The sequence below is a fragment of the Neovison vison genome, chromosome 14, assembly GCF_020171115.1.
Source record: "Neovison vison isolate M4711 chromosome 14, ASM_NN_V1, whole genome shotgun sequence".
NCBI classification, from domain to species: Eukaryota; Metazoa; Chordata; class Mammalia; order Carnivora; family Mustelidae; genus Neogale; species Neogale vison.
Window position 1 is genome coordinate 33,564,265 of NC_058104.1, and position 21,517 is coordinate 33,585,781.

Here is a 21,517-nt window from a genome sequence, read left to right on the forward strand (position 1 = left end):
TCCTTCCATCAAGCAGCAAAGAACTCCACTGAAAAGACCTGGACGTGACGAACTCAAGAACGAGTCAGTCTTCAGCTCAAAACCTCCAAAGCCTTCTAGTTCACTTGGAGTCAAAGTCAGAGTTCTTACAACATCCTTCAAGGTCTTCCACAATCTGGGGTCTAGACCCCTCAACTGATATACTCCCTCCTCTGAGCTCATCACCCTCTTCAGCTGCAGTGACTCTCTTGCTCCTTGAACATCCCATCCATGTCCTACCCCTGGGCCTTTGCACTTGCTGCTTTTTCCCATCTGGAATGCTCTTTCCTTCTGACAGCCACCTGGCTTGGTTCCTCATCTCCTTTATACCCAGGATTAAATGTCACCTTCTCACGGAAGCCTACCTTGATCACCCTATTTACAATCTCATTCCCTTTCCCAGTCCAGTGAACCTTAGAGCTTTTGGACAGTTTGGCAGGGACTGTCCATTACTTAAGCCAAAGGGACAGCACTGCAGCCCAGACCCAGGAACTATAACTGGAAAATCATCTTCGGGCGTGGTCCAGACTGAATTTTCCTTGGTTCAGACCTTATTATCTCTTGGAACCTAACCCTGTCATCTCCCCCGTGCTCAGGAGCTAAGCCATCACTCAGCACAGAGTGAAAAAGCAGAGGAGGGCAATTACTATGCTGTGCAGTAGACCTCTGACTCAGATTAACATCATTGCCTCTTGATTTGATCTTTTGATTTTTGTCTAAACACTTAGAGCATTTTGATCACAAGCCAGATTTGTCTTTGGTGAAAAGTAATATTTTGAAAAACCAGGGCTTACTCGGTAGGGTATATTTTCAGGCACCTTAAGCTGATAAACAGCTAATTGGTTCTGTCGTCCTGCAATTTGCAAAGGGTCACAGCGATTTGTTTTAAATAATGTGTCTGTATGAACTGCTGCATGCCAAAACGAATTTCCACAGGTGACAGTAGGATTTTGTAATAGTTGAGATGGTAGAAGATGCTTCAACAGTTACCCGTGATTTTTGGAAGCATTTTCACAGGTAGGCATTATTGTGTTCCAAAGCAGCTTTGCGTGACGCTGAATAGCATATGCTACAGAATGCAGAGTGGTGGAGATTCTATTTCCCGAACACACAGGTAACCAAGTACAGATAGACTCTGAAACACGAGGAATGGAAACAGTATCTGCTGGGTTTGCTCACAATATGTCCAAACAACATGTATTTACTTTTGTCTTTCCCCAGCTTTGTACCCGGATTATTGGATGACTCTGCGTCATCGTTGAGGAAGAAAATGGAAAAGAAGGGACGGACAGATGATGTAGAGATTTTCAAGACCGTGAAGCCAGACTTCCTCCAAATACAGGCTACTGAATTACCAAAAATTAAGATGGCAATTATAGGACACATTATTTTAAAAGTGGTTTATAAGTACTTACGACCAGAAGAGTGACTGGTAGTGATTAGCATGGGTTCCCTAGGAGAAGCTCAAGGTTATTGGATTGTCTACTCTCAAGGAACAAATTCACTGCATACTTATTGAGACTCTACTATGTGCCAGTTCAGCAAAATAAGGTTGGTAGTGTATTTGGGCAGCAAAATGATCGTGGATAATATTTCTTAAAACATGCAGCCTGAAAGGTAGGTATATGGTGTCAGGCTTTGCTTGCCTCACCTCAGCCTCATCTCAGTTGCCCACTTCTGGCCTCTCCAAGCCCAAGGTCATCAAGAACCAGGCCTGGTGCATTGGTCTATGGCAGGTCTACTGGGTGTCTGTGTTCTCCCAAGATGATTTTCGCTCTTTGAGTGCCGCATGAGAATCAGGCTGCAGATCCTTAAACCAGAACTTGATTCCTGCCTGACACAGAGTCAAAACTTGAAGAAGTAAAACAAATGATGTGTCCAAGTTTACCACTTGGGAAGTGGGACAGCCATGAACCTAACGGCATCCCCAAGTTTGCAGACACCCAAATCCAGTGTAGAAGATGCAAAAATCTCCAATGCTCTGCCCACTTGCATCGAATCAGAAACTCCTTAAGAAACTCGGCTCTTCTCACTTCCAAATGATTGGTGTTGCCATTTAAAGAAAATTTACATTTGATCTCCAGAGGGGGCGTTTCTCAGCAGCCTCTTGCTACAATAACTAAATCTTGTTAGCTTTACCATTTCTTTTCCCTAACCTTGCTGGATTTGTAATAACAATTGGGAAAGGCTGGGGTAATTATTTTACACAAATGTTCTGGTTGTTGAATGGCTCAGAGCCAGTGACTGATGCCTAACCCTTCTTGACATAGGAGTGGAGGGGTGCCCTAGGCTGGAGGGGTGCCAGGGTGGCTCAGTCGGTTAAGTGTCTGCCTTCTGCTCAGGTCATGATCCTGGAGTTCTGGGATCAAGCACCATCAGGCTCCCTGCTCAGCAGGGAGTCTGCTTCTCCCTTTCTCTCTCCCCCTCTTCAGCTCATGCTTTCTCTCTCTCTCTTTTACTCACTCGCTCAGATAAATAAAATCTTTTTTTTAAAAAACCCAAAAAACAAAAAGGAGTGAGCGGGTTGGAGGAGACCTGCCCACCAGCCTGGTCCTTCAGCAAAGGCAGTGCAGTGTGGTGTTGAGGGTGAAGCTTTTGGGGAGCACACTAGCGGGCGATCTAGAACAAGCTACCTCACTTCTATGAGCTTCAAGTCTCCTTGTGGGTGGAGCAGGTCTATACTGAGCAGTACGCGGGGCTATTATGAGCCGCATCTGTTTACACGAGGTGCTTATCCAAAAGCCTGGAGTACAGTCACGAAAGGCAGCACAGGGGAGGGTTGGAATCCCAGCTCTGTTACCAACCGTGCGCTCTCTGGGACTCCGTTCTCCTATTTGTAAAGCAGGGAGTATAGCAGTGTCTACCTCCTGAAGACGTAATTTAAATATCAAATGATATTTGCCAAGTGCTCACTTAGAACAGTGGCAGGTATAGTATGTGTCTGTTAAGTCAATCAATCAGTCAATCAACCAATCAATCAATGCTCAGGGGTTAGTCCAGAAATAAATGCTTGGTCTGCCCTAATCATCACAGCCTGGCACACAGAAGGTGTTCAGTAAGTGTTAGCTATTTATTATTTCCTCGGCACGTCTTTCTGGGGTTCTCAGGGCCCAGCCTCTCCTACTGCAGCTTCCTTGGATGTAGCCCCCAGGATCCCTATGGATGCCCTACCTGTTTACTGACTCCAGGAGGAAGGGCAGGTATGCCCTGGCCATGGGTCCTCTCATGCAAACCTCGTGGGCTGAAGAGCTGCTAGTCTAGCCTTAACCGTTCTCCATCCTTTTAGAGCAAGCCTCTGCAGACCCTTAAAATGTGAGTCAAATCTTGATCACTTCTTCTTCATCTTGCTTTTCTTTCCAATTTTCACCAGCTCCTCTGCTTCCTGCCCCTGAAGTGTTAATGCTCCTTAGGATTTTGTCACTTTCCCTCCTCATACCCACTGGGTCTCCTCTGGCACACCTCGCGTACTTCTACGTCTTCAGTTCCTATTTCGGGTTAGGAGATCCTCAGGTCATGCCAGCTTTTGCCTTTGCCCTAGGCTCTACTTAAGTGTTTCTTAACATTTTTGGAGGATGAATCTGTCTCCATAAAAGCACCCATTTCCAGAATATTTGTCTTATGTTTTCATGAGCTTGCTGAACCTTATCTGAAGAGCAAATGGAGGGGGATTTCTATCTGACTTCCAATAGCAATTGCCTCTTTTTTGGTGGACATCAATTTCTTCACCCTTACTTGGTGACCATGTCTGATCGAGTCCACCTTCACCCTCTCTCTGGTGTCCTGTTCTTTTCATTACCATCAGAACACCGGCTCCCAAAGTTTTCCCCTCTGGTCAGCCCGGACAGATGTCGGTCCCTGTGTACCGGGGCAGGGGCTGCATTTTCCTGGAGCCCTTTACAAGGGAGGGATCTCACTGACTTTCTTTCAATCTCTCCATGTCTCAGGAAGAATTAAAATAGTACTAACTGGGCAAGGAGCTAACTAAGTGCAAGTTCCGCAGGAAAGAGAAGAAGACTCACAGAACATCTGGTCAGATGAAGAGTCTGGGATAAAGGCAAATAGTACAAAAAAAAAAAACCCCACCACCGCCGCCCCAACAACCAATATTCTCAGGAAAACAAAGGGTACTTCTAGAAATAAAACGTTATTATAGATTCCTCCATGCCTCTCCACTGAGATATAACAGGAGTTGGCAAACTTTACTTCTTCTGTAAAGGGCCAGACAGTAAATATTTTAGGCTTTGCAGGCCAAGCAGCAAAACTGAGGATACTGTATGTTATACATATATAACAAGAGAGAAAACAAATTTCCATAGAATTTTTATTGGCAACAGGCACAAGTATAGATGCTAAAATGTGGATTTCTCATCATTTTTATGTGTCACGAAATACTATTGGATATTATTAAATTTTTTCCAACTACTTCAAAATGCAAAATATTCTTAGCCTGTGGGTTGTACGAAAATTGTCCATGGGCTGAATTTGGCCCAAGGGTTATAGTTGGCCAACCCCCGAGATACAATTATAGATCACAGTACTTATACACCACTGGGTTTCCAACTTTAGAATTTTAGAGACAAAACATGATGACATATACCTTGTTTATTGAAGAATCTCAAATTAGTGGAATATGTTTTATTTTTAGCTTTCAATGGTGTTATAGCCAACCCCTCATTTCCTTAATGACATTTTGGGCAGAGGTCATAGCTTTCCACTCACTTTTGCCTGTTAAAACTTCCAGATTGCAATGCGCTATCTCTACCCATCCCTCTTTTCGGTTCTAGCGCCTTTGGTGTGTTGTGGCAGGGAACAGGAAGGAAAAAGAAATGGCCAGAATGTCACTTCACTTAGCTCAGTGAGTCTGCAAACCTTTACTGTCTGTTGTTACCACTTCCCCAGCCAACACTGATCGTCAGAGTTCTCTGCGTGACAGGGGTCGACAAGTTGACTGACTTTTGGAGGCACAGGCATTGGTGATTGGAGAACCCTAGGGGGCCTTCCTACGACAACTTCCCTCCCCCATATGGGATATTGGAGTCTGAGCCAGTATCTTCCACCCCCCTCTGGTACCCCCATCACTGGTAACTCGTGGCGCCATGCTGGGGGACCTGCAGTTGAACCATAGAATACCCTGTGAACATTTTTTAAAGGTCCTCCTTCCTTTGGATGGACTCAGCTCTGGGCCAAGGTGCATGGTTTGGGGAATGGGGTGGGGGCTCACTGTCAGTCCCCGCTTCACCCCTAGACCCAGCAGCCCTGTGCAGGGCAACATCGTCATGACGTTGTATAGCTCTGACTGGGGTCTTCTTGCCTAATGGGCTTCTCTCTTGGGTGGGATACTGCCCAAATGGCTCAAGCTTAGCCCTTCACTACCAGATCCACACAACCTGTAGAACGCCCCCTCCCCCCGCTTCCACAAAGGCAGCCCCATTGCTATTCCGTCTTTCAGCCTCCTTATTGAAGTAGCCAGAGGAGCAGGCTCCAACCCAGGAATGGGATGCCAGTCTCTCTTTTTTAGCAGGCACCCTCAATCGTTGTGAATGATTCTTCTTGGAGCCACAGGCAACTCGCTGAGGAACCACAAGTTTTGGGAGAAAGGGAGGTGGCATAAGAAAGCTAGCTTATCATTTGTCTTTGCAAATGGTTGTTGTTTAAAAAGGATGTCAGTGGACGACTGGTCAATGCATTATTTAGAGGTATGAAGGAATGAAGGGACCACAAGAAGGACAGAAATAGAAACAGTTGATAGAGCTTGCTACTGTGTGTCTTCATTTTACAGGCAAGGAAACTCAAGCTCAGAGGTGAAGCAATTTCCCAGGCATTGCAACCAATAAACACCAGGACCCAGGTAAGAACCCAGGTTCACCTGACTTCAAAACCCCTGCTGTTATCCCATTGTCTCTGTGGTCAGAGAACAGTGCCCAAATGATTAAAGGCCCATTTGCTCCTACAATGAAAAAGTGGGCTCTGGCAGGGTCATGTGGATGGAGGAAAACACAAAACAACTTTGGAGTCTTGTGGGAGTCTCTTTCAGAAACATTGGTTTCACTGGGGGTGCTTCCACATGTCAGAGTATAATTTTTAAATAGTTAGAAACATCATTTTCCTAAAATATACAAAGAGCTCATGTCAAGTTTAATTCAACTCATCAATGAGAGAACTAGCAGAATGACAAAGCTAGTTCAAAGGAGGATGTTATATATATTTTTCAGGGAAAAAAATTCTGAAGTAAGATTGTCAAGTTAGATGTAAAACTGATTCATGTCCTCAAGGGAGGGCAATAAATCTACATTTGAGCTTATCTCTTCTGATGAACAGAAATCATTTGCACCTCTAATGAGCAAATTCATGTGCATCTTTCCAAATTTTCTACAAGTAAGCATCTAACTATACCACTGGCCGTTTATCTATAATAAAACTAAGTCAAACAAAATTACATTTCTCTAAAGAATCAGATGACCCCTCTGATAAGATTGTTAGACACTGCTCCAAGAGAGCATTCAAAGGACACAGTCATCTTTTTTGTGGGTTTCTTTTCTTCTCTTATTTTTTCTTGATGCACACTAGTAACCCACACTAGTCACCATGTTAATAGCCCACACTAGTTACCCAACCTTGGAACGCAGATCCCTTGCCTTTTTTCCAATTCAGAAAATAAAATTTCAAGTGATGAAGTGAACAGCATTATTTTCAAATCATCTACTTCTTAAGATGGGTAGAATCTTGGAGTCCGAACGTAGCTGGCTGGATTTGAGGTAGAAAGAAGAGGAGTAGGTCTTTTCGACCAATGATGGATGTAGGAATAAGATTCAGAATTTTTAATCACAGGTAGGATGTGAGACCAGCCAGTCAGAATGGATGTTTCCATAGCACTGGGTCGGGATCACAATGGCCTCTGTTGGGCCAGGTCTTAACCCTTTACTGGACAGATCTCATAGATATCTGGGAGGTTCCAGAAGAAGCTAGGGTAGCTATAGTGGTGGTGGGAGGGGGAGGGTTGATGGGGAACTTGGGCCAGATGCTGTTTACCAAGAAGTAGGCAAGTATTTCAACATTTTAGCAAGCAATATGGCTATACAGACATGTTCTGGTTGAATGTTATCATGCTCGCACCTCAACCTCTGCCACCTCCCCAATCCTGACTGGTCCCACAAACACAGGCATAGTCACTCACCCACATTCTGCCTTAAGACTCCAGTCCACTCCTCTCCTCTATTTACCTCTTGGGCTTTAGAAGCAAAGAGGAACCATGCAGGGAAAGGAACAGGGACAAGGTCAAGAGTAGGGAAGAGAGTCAGAGCATTCTGCACCCCCATCTAAGGGAAGGTGCAGCATCAGATGTAAGAGCAGAGGAGCGGAAGTAACTACTCAGTACTGTTGCTAAGCTGTAGAGGTAGAGCAGTGCTCCCAACAGACAAGGATCCCTGGCCTTCTCTTCTACTGGAGGGAGATAGGAAATATGAAAACTGTATGAGTTACCATATGTGAGAGCACTCAGCACAGGGTTTGGCACATAGGAAATACTCAACCACGGTTATGTCCTTCTCTTATCCCTGTCCTTAATCACATCTTTGCAGCTTCCCCGAAGGCTTCTGAACACATAAATAAAGCTGCAACCCCATCTGGCTGAAAAAGTCAACCATCTGGAGATTTGGAAATATGGGGGAACTTCTAATGACTGGCTAGTTTTTTTTTTTCAGGTTTTCAGCCAGATGTTTGATGTCATCCAGGCCCATCTGTAGAAGAAATAGCAGTTTATGGAAACTCTTTTCCATAATTTTAAGTTCCTTGTCCTAAAAGCTAAGTGGGCTTTATTCCCTTAGTCAGCATTTTTAAAAAATGAACTGAAAAAGTGATTATTGACTAATGGACAACAATTCAGGAATGAAATAGGGAAATAACAGAAATTTGGATTAAAAGGGCCTTTAAACTGGCAGCCCATGGGTCAAACTCAATGACGAGAAAAGTTTGGGCTGGCAGGCAGTGCAATTTTAAAAAGTTAATTTTGTTGGCCACATTTTAAAACTTAAGAGATTTTACATGTGGTTTTTAAATATCTGGAATATTGGGATAAATTTGGGACACATTTCTCCAGGGTAAGAATCAACTCAGGTCATATAGTAATTGTCCCTTGGATTGGGGCTTGTGTTCTCCAGTTTGCCTCAGTCCCCACCATTCTCTGTCGCCCCCCACACAGAGACCATGTTTCAGTTACCATATACCTTCTCAAGTGCAGTGGCTTTCCCCCTATAGAACCAAGTTAAGAGGACAGTGAGATGCTTGGCAGCTGTTACATTACCTGCCTCGTCCACATGGACACTGGGATTTGTTCACTCCCTAACCCTATCTGAAGCTTTCATTTCAGAACTGGTAAACTGAGGCCCAACGGAGGAAAAGAACATGCACAATTCCTGTAACTGGTAATGACAGAAATGCGACAAGAGCTCAGGATCCCTTGCTACCAGGCCAGTGGGGTCTTTGCATTCTGTAAATACATCATTTTGCTTGAATCTAGGGTTCCAAGGGGTCTTCTTCATGGGGGAAATCGTACACCAAACAATGTTCTCATTCAAATCCACATGCTGTCATTGAAAACACGCAGCAAGCCCTACTTTGTGAATGCCTCGCGTGCTTTCCAGATACAGATAATGAGTCAGGCTTTCTGAATGTGGGTGTCTCTACATAGGTCGATTGTTTCTTCATTCAAAACGTGTCCTTTGCCATCTCCAAGTCTGTGCCTGTCTGATGTCTCCTGCACCCCTGCAGATGAGGCACAGGCATGCTGAGTGTTCTGGGACCTGAGGATTCTGAATGGAAAAACCCTGTGTCTGGGCATTCTCACAAGCTAATGTTTGTACCAGTAGCAACCTATCCACTGGAGCGTGAATTAATGTGCTTTAGCAAATGCTCTGAGAAGCAACATGGCTTAGGTGAAGGAGTGCCTGCTGGCTTTGAGTATGTGACCTCAGGCAGGTCTTGTACTCTCTCCAGGCCTCAGTTTCCTCACCTATAAAACCAGGACAATAATAATAATATCTCCATCAATGAGCTCCTCTGAAGAGGAAAAAGTTAATTTTTCAAAATTGTCAGAACAGAGCTAGCACAGATTAAGTACTAAATATAAATGACATTCTGGTGAGTTATAGAAATGAAAACTGGAAACATCCCTTCTCTCCTTTGAGTGATGTGATCCTTCTTAGCACATGCAATGTTGCCAGGCCCATTGTAAATACTCAATACGTGTTGGCTTTAACATCAGAATTGCTTGGAGGAGTTTCAGAAAATTCAGATTCACCACAGACCTGTGGAAGCAGAGAATCTAGTTGTGAGGCCTAATAACCTTTTTTTTTTTAATGCTCCCTATGTGATTCTGATGACTACCCAAGTTTGGAAACACTGATGTAGTTTCCTTATTTTTGAATATCGTTGGTGGTAGAGAACCCATACCTCTTAAAGCTCTCTACTCCACATTGCATGGTTATTCATATTGAGGTAAAACCTATTTTCTTCTAGATCTTACTTCTACCCCCTGGAGGCCACACAGAACATTTCAAATCTCTTTCCCACATGACAACTCTTCAGATATTTGCAGACAGCTGTCATGTCCCTCCTGAGCATTCTCTTTTGGACAAAAGAACCACATTCTCTCATGGCTCTTAAAAAAGTGTGGATGAATTGATACTTCTAATTTGATATCAGGGAACACTGAGCTGCAAGACCTCCAGTTACTCTTTGACACTAAAGGACCAGAAGAATGAGGATGTTGAGACTCTAGGAGACAGGAGATACTGAATGAGAGACAGGGATACACCTTACTCCAGAGGATGGATTCTGCCTACTGCATGCAGGAAATCAGAGATTCCTGAAATTTCTTGCACACTTGATATATTCAATACCTGAAGAAAAACCTTGGCTCAGATGCCAGCCAAGGCCAAGTGTTGGTTCCATGGGTCTACACATAGCTAAAAATTCACTGTGACTCATTAAAGTTACTGTATTTAATAGTTCAAAAAATGTAAAAAAAAATATGGCTGAGCCAAATTGCATGAAGACTGCAACAAATTTTCTCAAAAGAATTCACCTGACCAAAAGCATATCTTGGATGCATCCAGTTCCATCTTGATTCAAATTCTCACTTCTCCCACTAAGCCCACAGAATGCCTGGGTGGGGTTCCAATTCTTTGTACAAACTGTGGGTGTAGGACATGATGTTGAAGAAGAGAGAAACCATGAGTTGAAAGATTCTGAGAAAGGATTTAGGGATTTTAGGCCCTAATAGGGGAAGCCAAAATTGGTGTTTAATTGTACATTCCCAGGTTTTGTTCCAAGAGTCAGAAGAACCGGGGATAACTGAAGCATGGTTTACATATATACCTTGTTTGGCTCAGATTTTTTATGTCATTCTTAGAACCATGTAGATATCAAGACTTCCACCAAATCACAGCTTTACAAAAGGTAATTCAACTCTTTGTTGTCAATAGAGGAAAGAGAATTATGGAATTTCCCCAAGGTAAATGACTTCACCACATCTGGTCACCAGTGATCACAAATAATAGATTTCTGTCCATGTTTGGGAAAGAATTGTTCTAAAATTTCCATTGGTACACTGGATACACTAAGAGCTTTGGATAGTGCTAATTCATGATCACCTATTCCAAAGTAATCTTTTCCCAGATTGATAAACGAGGGTTGGAGGAGGTAAATGTCTTAGCCAAGGTCACACAGATAGTTTGCAGCACTACTCAGGTCTTCTGACTTCAAGCACAGTGATCCTTGTTGCATTTAAAGTAGTCTTTTCCTACCTGGAATTTCCACCAGTTGCAGATTTGTGTTGGAAACAGAATCGATTATAGTAGTGCTAGTCAGGAGAGCAGTTGTTCAGACTGTCAGGACATGGGAAGAAGGCCAGGGAATGATGCAATATTACACTAGCAAGTGATGTCATAGCATGATTTCCTAAGTGATTTACATAAATGCAAGTTCTCAAAAAGCCCTGACAAAGCCAGCCAGTGGGAATGCAGGCATGGAGAACCAATGGCAAACAGGGAAGGGCAACATACAGGAAACCCAGATTTCCTTGCTCATCACTGTGACAAGCTTCACAGATTGCTCGGAAACCTGAGAAAACTCCCTTCTGCCCCTCTAATTCAGTGCCTTCCCTCAGGCACATAAGCTCGAAAGAGCTTTGATTTTCTTCTCTATCTTTTTATTTACTACCACTGACATTCAGGCATTGCCCAGTGCTGCTGAGAGTGACTTCTGGTGTAGTGAAAGCAAGTTGAATAGTGAGACAGGCTACCCAAGAGCTTGACATTCTAAAAATTGGTCTGTCCTCTTCGTAATAATTCAGAGAAAATTCTCAATTTTTAAAATTAGAAACTGTGATCTTTGGAGAATCAATCTTATGCAAATGTCATGAAAATATATTTGTTGAGTTTGGAGATGATTTAAGAAAGAAGACCGGTGGGTATCAAATTCTAACCCTCCAGTTTTGTTTTGATCCCAAACAGTGAATGAAACATGTATTAATAAGGAAGTTTTGCTAAAATGTGTGTGTGTGTGTGTGTGTGTGTAGGGGTTCACATATGTTAGTCTGGTTGGCAATGCAAGTTCATGAAAATATCTACTTAGACTGAACTCAAAAGAAACTGATAAGACTATGTTAGAAATAAGGAAATAGCCCAGAGTGTGCCAGCCTAGCCCACAGTCTGTCTCTCCATCTCTCCCTCCCTCTCTCTCTCTTCCTTCCTCTCTCTTCCTCCCTCCCTCTCCCCCCAACCCCCGCTGAAATGCAATTGAAGCAGAACCAAAGACCCCATCACAAGCCACAGATCAAAGCAGTTCACAATATGCTTAGGAATTTTGGATCTGGAGACTTTGCTCAACGGCAGAAGCTGCTTAAGAGTACCACAAAATCTCATCTCCTGAAGCTTAAACCAAAAACAATCAGCAAGACCCAACCTCTTCATCCCACACAGCATTAGTCTTGCCGGAACAATCTGGACATCTGCACGTTCTCAGCAATAATTCAAACTATTCCTCCTTCCCCATCACTGCCTCCATCTCCCCCAAACACCCACTGGAATATCAGAATATCAGAGGCTGCATTATTTAGGGCCATTGAGAGAAATTTGTAAATACCTTCTAGGCAGCAGGTCCTCCACAGCCCCGAATGGGTCATTACTTCTTCATTCTTCCTGCTGGTTTCATTATCACTTGTAGATTTAGTCCTGCACACACCTCTGGAATATAACCAGTAGTCCGTGCCCACTGCAATGGTCATTAAACTAAACGCTGCGAAGGCTCCCACAGTGGTGATCAACATCTGGATACCTCTGTCACACATCCTCATAATTCTTCATGGTACTCTGGATGGCTGGGGGTTGGAGCGGTAGGTTCAATGCCAGAGGGGAAAATCACTCTGCAGCTGGGTAACCTAGGGCAGGCTCTTCCAAAAATTCGGGTCTCCTTTTGTCACCATCCACAGAGACTTTGGGAAAGCTGGGATTTCCTGTCTGGAGCTCTCTCCGGTTCCCTGGGTCGCCTATGGCCCTTGGAAGGGTGCAGGTTCCAGGGGGTTGGTCCACATCACTGCTGCCTTCTGAGGATCCCTGGGTTCCTTTCATTCCTCAGGAGCTTGGTAAAGAGGAGGGTCCGTGCAGGGCATGGCTCCGGAGCCTGGAGCTGCCAGCTTGGTTTGAGATGCGCCTGGCTCCTCACAGCCCCGGGAGACTCTATGCAAAGAAATCCAGAGAGGTTTATGTGTGTGTGTGTGCGTGCGTGCGTGTGTGTGCGAGCGCGTGTGCTGGGGGTGAGGGCGGATGGCAAAAAATAGCACTGCTGGGAGGCGAGTCGCTGAGAAGAGTGTTCATTGCTTCCCCAGCCTCCCAGGAAAGCTCTCCGCCTGCTCCTGACACCCCCGCTCAAACTGGAGAAAAGACAGAGTCCTGGGGCGGGGGCCGGGCGCTTTCATCTGAGGGCAAAGGTCCGCGGGGCTGAAGGGACAGCTCCCGCCTGTTGCCCCGCCTCCGCCTCCCTAACGCCCAGGCTTCAGGTCCATGGTGCTGAAGGGACAGCTCCCGCCTGTTGCCCCGCCTCCGCCTCCCTAACGCCCAGGCTTCAGGTCCATGGTGCTGAAGGGACGGCTCTTCCCCCCCCGCCGCAGCGGCCGTGGCACCCCCGCCTTTCCAGCGCCCCGGGCTAGAGACCTGGGGTGCAGGAGGGTCGGACCTCCCTCCCGCCGCTCTTCCCCCGTCCCTTCCCAGGCCAGCTAGCCGGCTCGGCTCTGCCTAGTCAATCCCACGCTGGGCGCAAAGTTTCCGGAGCCCACGGCAGTCAGCGCCCCGGCTCGTCGGTGCTGCAGCACCGCCCCGTTCCTCCGCTCCCGCAAGGGTTAAGGAAAGGGGAAGGGGAAAGAAGCCCGCAGCGCACTCTGGCGCGCTTTCAGCTCCCACCCAGCAGCGGCGTACCCCCCCCCCCCCACCAATGAGCCAGGCAAGTTTGCCTTTTGCTGCGGGCGCCGCTGGAGCCCACTGGGGGGAAGACCGGAGTCTTCTTAAAGGGACCGGCGACTCCGGGCGACTGAGCTGTGTCTCCCTTGGGCTTTGGGTAAAAAGTGTTGTCACAGGCACATCTGTGTATCGTCTGTCTCAATTTGATTCCCCAGAAAACAAACCAATATGTCTACCCTCCTTTCTCGGGAGCTCTGGTTTACACCAGAGACAACGTGCTCGGATCAGACCCGGAACTGTTCATATACATATGATCCTGTATTCCTAAAAGACAGAAGGGACTGAAATGTGTATGGACTCTGTTGTACACATATCACAGGTTTGGGGCGATGGGGTGTGAAATATTGGTCTCTGAATACCCCTCACATATTTTAATATTCTTACATTTGTGTGTGTTGGGGGTGGGGATGGGGATTGATGGATTCAAAGTGGGAGAGTCCATGAAAATGTCAGATTCTTTCCAAAGGTCCCTAGAATGTTCATTTGTTAGCATCTTTTTCTAAGTTAGACCATGAAGCAGGTGAAACCAGGTCTGCTTTCCTTGTTAGTCCAAAGTGCAAATGCCATTGCACACTTGAAAGCTAATGCGACTCTCCCTTTGGAAATAGTCAGTGTTGCAAAGAATCAGCACTCGGCCGTCTCTCTATTACTATGTACTCTGGCATATACATGAATGCACACTGAGCTAAGGACAGTCCACAGAATGCCTTTATTATTATTTTCCTATGGCACAATGGGAGGGATACCCAGAGGCCGGGTGTTTGGAATTGAGGCTGCTTGGGTTGTTTCTGGGATGTGTCCGATGTCAGCTGTCATATTTGAGTGTTATTTAACTGGACGAAAAAAAAAAATGGGAGGTCATCACAGACACATAGTCTCCCGGTGCAATCTCTGGCTATCTGTTGGAGAGCTTCTATGCAGATGACTGAGTAGTAGCAATATATCGAAGAGTTCTCAAATGTAGATCACAACTTCTCGGTGACTTTGCTACTTTTTCTTCTTTGGTGTTGAGGTCACTTGAAGACTTGATTCTTGGTAGTAGATAAACATATCCATGCATACATAGGTTTGAATTTCCAGTTGTGGTGTTTAAATGTTAACCTGTGCTGTGTTCAGTGCTGGTATGAGTTCTGAATGCCTGTGAATTTGTTGCAGAAGAAAAGGGTATATGCAAATATATATATACCTGTATGCAGTGTTGTGGGCCATGTGAATAGTTTTGCTGCAAATGCATAGCTGTGTGCGTGGGAGGGTAGGCATGCTCGTGTATAGGCATAGTGCATGCTTGTGCACCTGTCTACATTTAATTGCATATGCATATATCATGGGTCACAAGCACTGCTTTATAGGCAGGAAGTAGAAATATGAAAACCCTGCCACATAACCAAAGTGGAACAGATAAACTCGGGCCTGGCTCACCTTACCCCGCAAAGAACAAGAGGAGACAATGGGGAAAGGTATCCAAGACCGTCTGTAAGTTACTTAATTTTTTTCTTAAAAAAGAAAACTTGCTTCCTATTAAAATGTTCTGCTTTGGCTTTTTTTTTTTTTTATTATTGGTAAAAGGCTATCTGTATCTTGGAGGTGAATTTGATCTTTCCTGGGAGGTGCTATTAAATTTGTGAAATTCTCTGACCCTCCTCTTAGAAATGTAAATAATATAAAATACTTTAAAAAGGGCCAAAAGGGGTGCCTGGGTGGCTCAGTGGGTTAAAGCTTCTGCCTTTGGTTCAGGTCATGATCCTGGGGTCCTGGGATCGAGTCCCGCATTGGGATGGATCTCTGTTCAGTGGGGAGCATGCTTCCCCCCGGCCCCCTCTTCCCTCTCTGCCTACTTGTGATCTCTGTCTGTCATATAAAGAAATAAAATCTTTTTTTTAAAAAAATGGCCAAACAGCCATTCCAGGATCTGTTTCTTTCTTCCCTTACTCTAGTAAGTAAGAGAAAGGTCTTTTTTCGAAGAAGGACCATGTAGATGGAAGGTTAGTGGGCTCTGGGCTTAGGGAGAGTATGCTCCAGTCACTCCTTTCACCAGCCCTGCAGTAAAATGAAAGCAGCTTCAGCTCCACTCCACAGCTGTGATATAAAGCCAGACAGACAAGGTGTTGTACTTGGGAGATTCAGCAGAAGGAACTGGGTAACCACGTAGGATAGTGTAGGGTAGGGAGAGAAGGGTCAGGAGCTCAGGCAGATGGAGGTCATTATTGTAGGTCAGGGTGTAGACAGTTTTTCTGGAGGAGAGAAAGAGACATCTGTGTTAAGACAGAACTTTACACTGAGCCTTTGGCTTGGAAAGGCAGGTTTACCCTTTGCAACTTCTGCTCAGGGCCAAAGCTGATCACAGAATGTAGGAAGTCCTGAGCCTGCATTTGGAGCAAGTCAGAACACCTGTCTGGAGTGGGAGTGTGGAGGTAGGGAGGCCATTAGTTAGTTCCCCAGGATGACTCCCCACTTACTAGGGGGTGACCTCATCCTTTCATTCAATTGACTGTGTAGGCGGATATACTGGGGTGTGTGGAATCAGCCTCTCAGCCTAGATTTAATTGCTCATTTCTACCACTAGAGGGCTCTTTCACCAGATCAATCAGGGACCCAAGAGATTCAAAGCACTAGCTCTTACCAGGATGGAGCCAGGCCACCTCGCTGTTTGAGGGTGATCCTTTCTGATCCTACTTTTGTGATGGGAAATTGGGAGGCATTGAAGTAGTTTATGTTGATTCTCTTATTAAGGATTCTTCTTCTTCTTCTTCTTCTTCTCCTTCTCCTTCTCCTCCTCCTCCTCCACTTTTTTCTTTTTTATTGGACTCATTAGCGGAGTAGCTGGCATGGACTACCGGCTTTTTTTCTGTGTATCCTTTTATATATTAAAGTCACTCTCAACACAGGAGGGGTCAGTGCCTCCTGGAGGTGATTGTGTCATTTGGGAAGGAGTGCTGACTCTTGTTTCGATTCAATAAATGCTACTTGAGTGCCCACCATGTGCAAGACATAGCACTTGGGAGACCATGAATATATGGTTTCTATCCCCAGAGGAGCCCATTATAGGGTAGGGGGTCTCTCACTACTACATTTGGCTGTAAACAGTGGAAACTCACTGGAGTTTGTTTAAGAATTTAAGTTTGTTTAAGAAGTTGTGTATAAGGATATAGTGGTGTTTCAAGGAACTGTAGGGCAAAGACAATCAGGTCTCAGCAAGGACTTGAAGTAAAAGCTATCAGAAGTCTAAACAGTCACTTCATTTTTCATCTCTGACTCCTATTTTTTTGTTGAGAAAAGCTGTTTTGCCTGAGTGCCTGGGTGGCTCCGTTGGTTGAGCCTCTGAGTCTTGATTTTGGCTCAGGTCATGATCTCAGGGTTGTGAGATCAAGCCCTGCCTGGGTCAGACTGCCTGAGACCTTCTCCCTCTGCCTGTCCCCCTGCTCTCTCTCTCTCTGGAATCAATAAATAAATTTTAAAGAAAAGAGAAAATAGTTTTGCCTTCTCTACTCTTTAATCTTCAAGATAAAACCTATATTTTGAGTGTTTACATCATCTCTACTGATGTGAGAAGTTTTAGTCCCAATTCTAAATTTCCAAGACAGCAAATGATTTGTCTAGCTTGTGTCACATGCCATTTCTTGGCCCAACCAGCTGTGGTCAAGAGACAGGGTCGTGTGGTACAAACGTGGCTACCAGGACCAGCCGCTGTGAGCTGAGGAAGGGAGGAAAAGAAAGTTCCCCAAGTAGGAGAAATTTCTGTGCCATCTTAAAAGACTACTAAAAGAGCGCCTGGGTGGCTCAGTGGGTTAAGCCGCTGCCTTCGGCTCAGGTCATGATCTCAGGGTCCTGGGATCGAGTCCCGCATCGGGCTCTCTGCTCGGCAGGGAGCCTGCTTCCTCCTCTCTCTCTCTCTCTCTGCCTGCCTCTCTGCCTACTTGTGATCTCTCTCTGTCAAATAAATAAATAAAATCTTTTAAAAAAAAAAAAAAGACTACTAAAAAAGTCTGCACAATTCACATTCGGAGCCCCTGCCCGATGCCCAGGGTCTCCGCAGTAAAACAGGATCAAGAATGAGAAAACAACATGGCAGGGTTTAAGGGACTCTGAAGATCCTGGAGCCCTCTGATAGGAGTGGAATGGGGCTAAGCATCAATGATACCAAAGCAGCTTCACCTTTTGTCTATGCCCTTATTCCAAGGGACGAAGGTGAAAAGAGAAGAACTTTTCTAAACTGGCCTGATGGTGGACCGGGGAGTGGGGGATGATGGCAGAGATGCAGCACCCTGATATCACAAACCCAACAGCCAAGATACGCTGCCTGGAGTTGCTGGAAGGAGAACTAGAGGCGGGATGTTATGGACAATGACAAAACTAACCAACAGAGGAACTGAAAATATCCTATGACTGTATTTGAGGTGAAGCAAGTTGAACTAAGACAGAAACGCCTAACTGTGGTAACTTTTTTTTTAAAAGATTTTATTTATTTCTTTGACAGACAGAGATCACAAGGAGGCAAAGAGGCAGACAGAGAGAGAGAGAGAGAGAGGAGGAAGCAGGCTCCCCATCAAGCAGAGAGCCCAATGCGGGGCTCCATCCCAGAACCCTGCGATCATGACCTGAGCCAAAGGCAGAGGCTTTTTAACCCACTGAGCCACCCAGGTGCCCCCTAACTGGGGTAACTTTGGGGTAGAGGGACAGGTTTGAGATCGGTCCCTCGGGACCAGTCAGATACGGCCTTCCATCCTGTTTGGTGTTTTAAAATCTTGAGCGTGTATACTTTGATAAATGTTTAAAGTCAGTTAAAAAAATAAATGAAAACATTATGCAGCTTGCCACCTGTCCATCTCTCTCTCAGCCACCTCCTGCTTTATCGGTAGAGAAATGCCAGGTGTATCCTGTGATTCATCTGTCTATTCCTTGTGCCTGGAAGGCTCTTCCCTGAGATATCCTTTTTCGTTAAAGGAAAAAAAAAAACCAACCACATTTATTTCGAAATAATTTTGCATCTACATAAAAGTTGCCGCCACCAGATGTTCTCTTGTTTCAATTTCTCCCTTCATTCACATCTCAGCTCAAATGTCACCTCACAGAATCCTTTTTTAACTGCTCTATCCAAAATAACAGCCCGTGCTTCTGTCCTCTCACTCTGTTTAGTTTATCGCTATAGCATATATTAATATCTGACATTATCCTATAGATATCTGTATGCATACAGACATAGGTATGTATGTATGTTTCTGTGTTTGTGGTCATCTCCCCCAACTAGAGCAAAAAGAATTCCAGGAGGACAGGTGCTTTGTCTGGTTCATATTTAAATTAGGAGATCCTGGAATAGTGCCCGGAATATAGTAGGCACTCAATTAGCATTTGATGAATCAATTAATTGCATAAAGAGAATCATTACATTTCACACACTGCGACAGACACGGGAAAGCCAGCAATAAGCCAGATAGACACGTTTTGATCATCTGGAAGTCTCAGTCCACTAGAAATGACTGACATACTCGCACAGCTGTAGTAGATGCTGCTGCTACCCCCAGATGCCCAGATCCCCTTCACTGGGTTGTGCATTTCTACCCTAGGCTTGACCTTGTTAGCCCCTTCTGCCTGCTCTCAGCTGCCCATTCTTGGGAGAATTGCTCTCAGCTGATAGGAGCAGCTGAACCCAAGGAACTTCCAGGCCCTCCCTCAGGGGCAACCTGCAGTCAATGAGGGGCTGTTACAAGGGTGCAAAAGACTGTCCTCTTGCCTGAGGGACAGTGCTGTGGTGCAGCTGATGCTCCAGGGTCTTCCCTGGGCCCCATCAGGGCTAGACTTTGCCTGGGACCACACCCTTGTTTGACTTTGTCCCTTTTCCCCATGTTCTCACACTTGTAGTGTGCATCAGAGTCACTTAGAGCACCGACTAAACAACAGATCACTGAGTTCCACTCCCCAGAGCGTCTAGCGTGGTTCTCGAAAATTTTCATTTCTGGTAAGTTCCTGGGTGATGCTAAGGGTGCTGAGAAATCACAAGTGGAGAACCACTGCCTTCCTCATCACACTGCTCCCCATATTCCCTTACAGGTTTTCCTTAAAGATCGCTCCTTCTGATAATTGACTCTCTCTGCTTGACTTATTTCACTCAGCATAATCTCTTCCAGTCCCGTCCATATTGCTACAAAAGTTGGGTATTCATCCTTTCTGATGGAGGCATAATACTCCATAGTGTATATGGACCACATCTTTCTTATCCATTCACCCAGTGAAGGGCATCTTGGTTCTTTCCACAGTTTGGCGACAGAGAGAGTCAATTATCATATGGTTTCACTTATTTGTGGAGCATAAGAAATAACATGGAGGACATGGGGAGATGGAGAGGAGAGGGAGTTGAGGGAAATTGGAGGGGGAGGTGAACCATGAGAGACTATGGACTCTGAAAAACAATTTGAGGGTTTTGAAGGGGCGGAGAGTGGGAGGTTAGGGGAGCCTGGTGGTGGGTATTACAGAGGGCACGGATTGCATGGAGCACTGGGTGTGGTGTCTAAACAATGAATTCTGTTACATTGAAAAAAAATTAAACTAAATGAAAAACATATATTTAAAAAAAAAAAAAAAGATCACTCCTTCCGTAAGTCACTGGTAGCGGAATCCTGCCTCAGGCTCCGCTCCTAGGAAATTCTGCGGAAGAAAACAAGGAGGGCTGGCAAGTGCTCTGTGAGGGGAAGAGCAGGTCGGGGACAACGAATGTCATGGAGGGTCATTGAAGAAGGCTTCAGAGAGGAAGTTCATTTACACCAGACCCTTAAGGGTGAGTAGCCAAGTGAAGAGCCGGGGAAACTGTGCTCCAGGCAGTTGGACTAGCGTGTTTGAAAGGTGGCGCTTGGTGACTGTGAAGGAATGAGAGAAGCTTCGTATGGCAGGTGTATACGGTGGGGCTAGTGCGGCTGACTCCTCATGCTTGAATATTATCTACAGATAAGATGTTTGGCCATGAATACTCTTCCAGAAAATATTTGAACCTTATTTGCTTTTGGGGGGGACTATGTTGCCAAATATTTCCCAAGCTTGATACGTAGTAACCTGTGAATAGTAACCTGTGAATATTAAACCCCCAAACAAGAAAGTGCCAAAAAGATCCTTGGGCTCAGTGGAGAGCTTGTCCTCCCCCTGTCCACCTCGGTCCAGGGGGAGAGATGGACGGAGGAGTCTCCCAGAGGGCAGATAGAAAGGTGATGGAAAGCAAGAGATAAGGGAGTTTCTCCTTGCTCACTAGGAAACTTCCTCCCTTCTTGGGAAAATTTTTTTGTCATTCCTGCTCAATTGGATTTGGTCATTCCTATGAACCTTGACTGCTGCATGTACCTGAGTCTCTGCTTTTAAAAGGTGCTCTTATTCCAGGCCAGGACGGCTTATCTCCAAAATTCTTATTACATGACAAAAATAGATCCCATTTATCTCATCCCTTTTCAAGTTTAGCAGATGAACATAAATCCCAATTTATACAGATGACAAGAAGTGAAATTAGAGAAGTAGGCTATTGGCCATGAAGCTTCTAGTACCAGCTGACAGAAACTCAACTCCAAGTGTATGGAAAAAAAAAAAAAACAAAAGCAATCCATCAGAGCATGTGACTGCAACGTAGATAAGTTCATGGATGATTGGATCTGGGATCTGCATCTTTATCTCAGCCCTGTCTTCCAGTGGACTGGGGCCATTCTTAGACTGGCTTACTTCTCAAGTATGAAGAACTCTTGGCTTGCATCCTCCCAGATGAGCACCCCCAGAAGAAAGAGCACATTTCTCCATCAACAGTTATAGTAAAGGTCCTGGGACAGGTTTCTTATTGACCCATTTTGTTCATAACCACCTGCACCAGTTGTGGTGACCAGGAAACACCAATAACGGAATTTCAGGTCTGTCTCTGGATGCACAACAAGGAAGATCAGCCTCCCCTTAATTCCTTTAGTCTGAGAGTGGAATAAAGGGCTGATGCTTTAGAGGAAATCAAGGTGCTGTTATCAGAAGAA

At 45.1% G+C, this 21,517-nt stretch overlaps 1 protein-coding gene across 1 annotated transcript in view; it reads right to left on the bottom strand.

Annotated features, from left to right (window-relative positions):
• The window catches only part of CACNG3 (calcium voltage-gated channel auxiliary subunit gamma 3), an 83,135-nt gene extending 70,020 nt beyond the window's left edge, over positions 1-13,115 (bottom strand). Inside the window, exon 1 of the mRNA XM_044232675.1 lies at positions 12,160-13,115. Coding sequence (XP_044088610.1) covers positions 12,160-12,370 — 211 coding nt within the window. The 5' untranslated portion in view covers positions 12,371-13,115. The remainder of the gene's footprint in view (positions 1-12,159) is intronic.
• Positions 13,116-21,517: the final 8,402 nt, after the last annotated feature.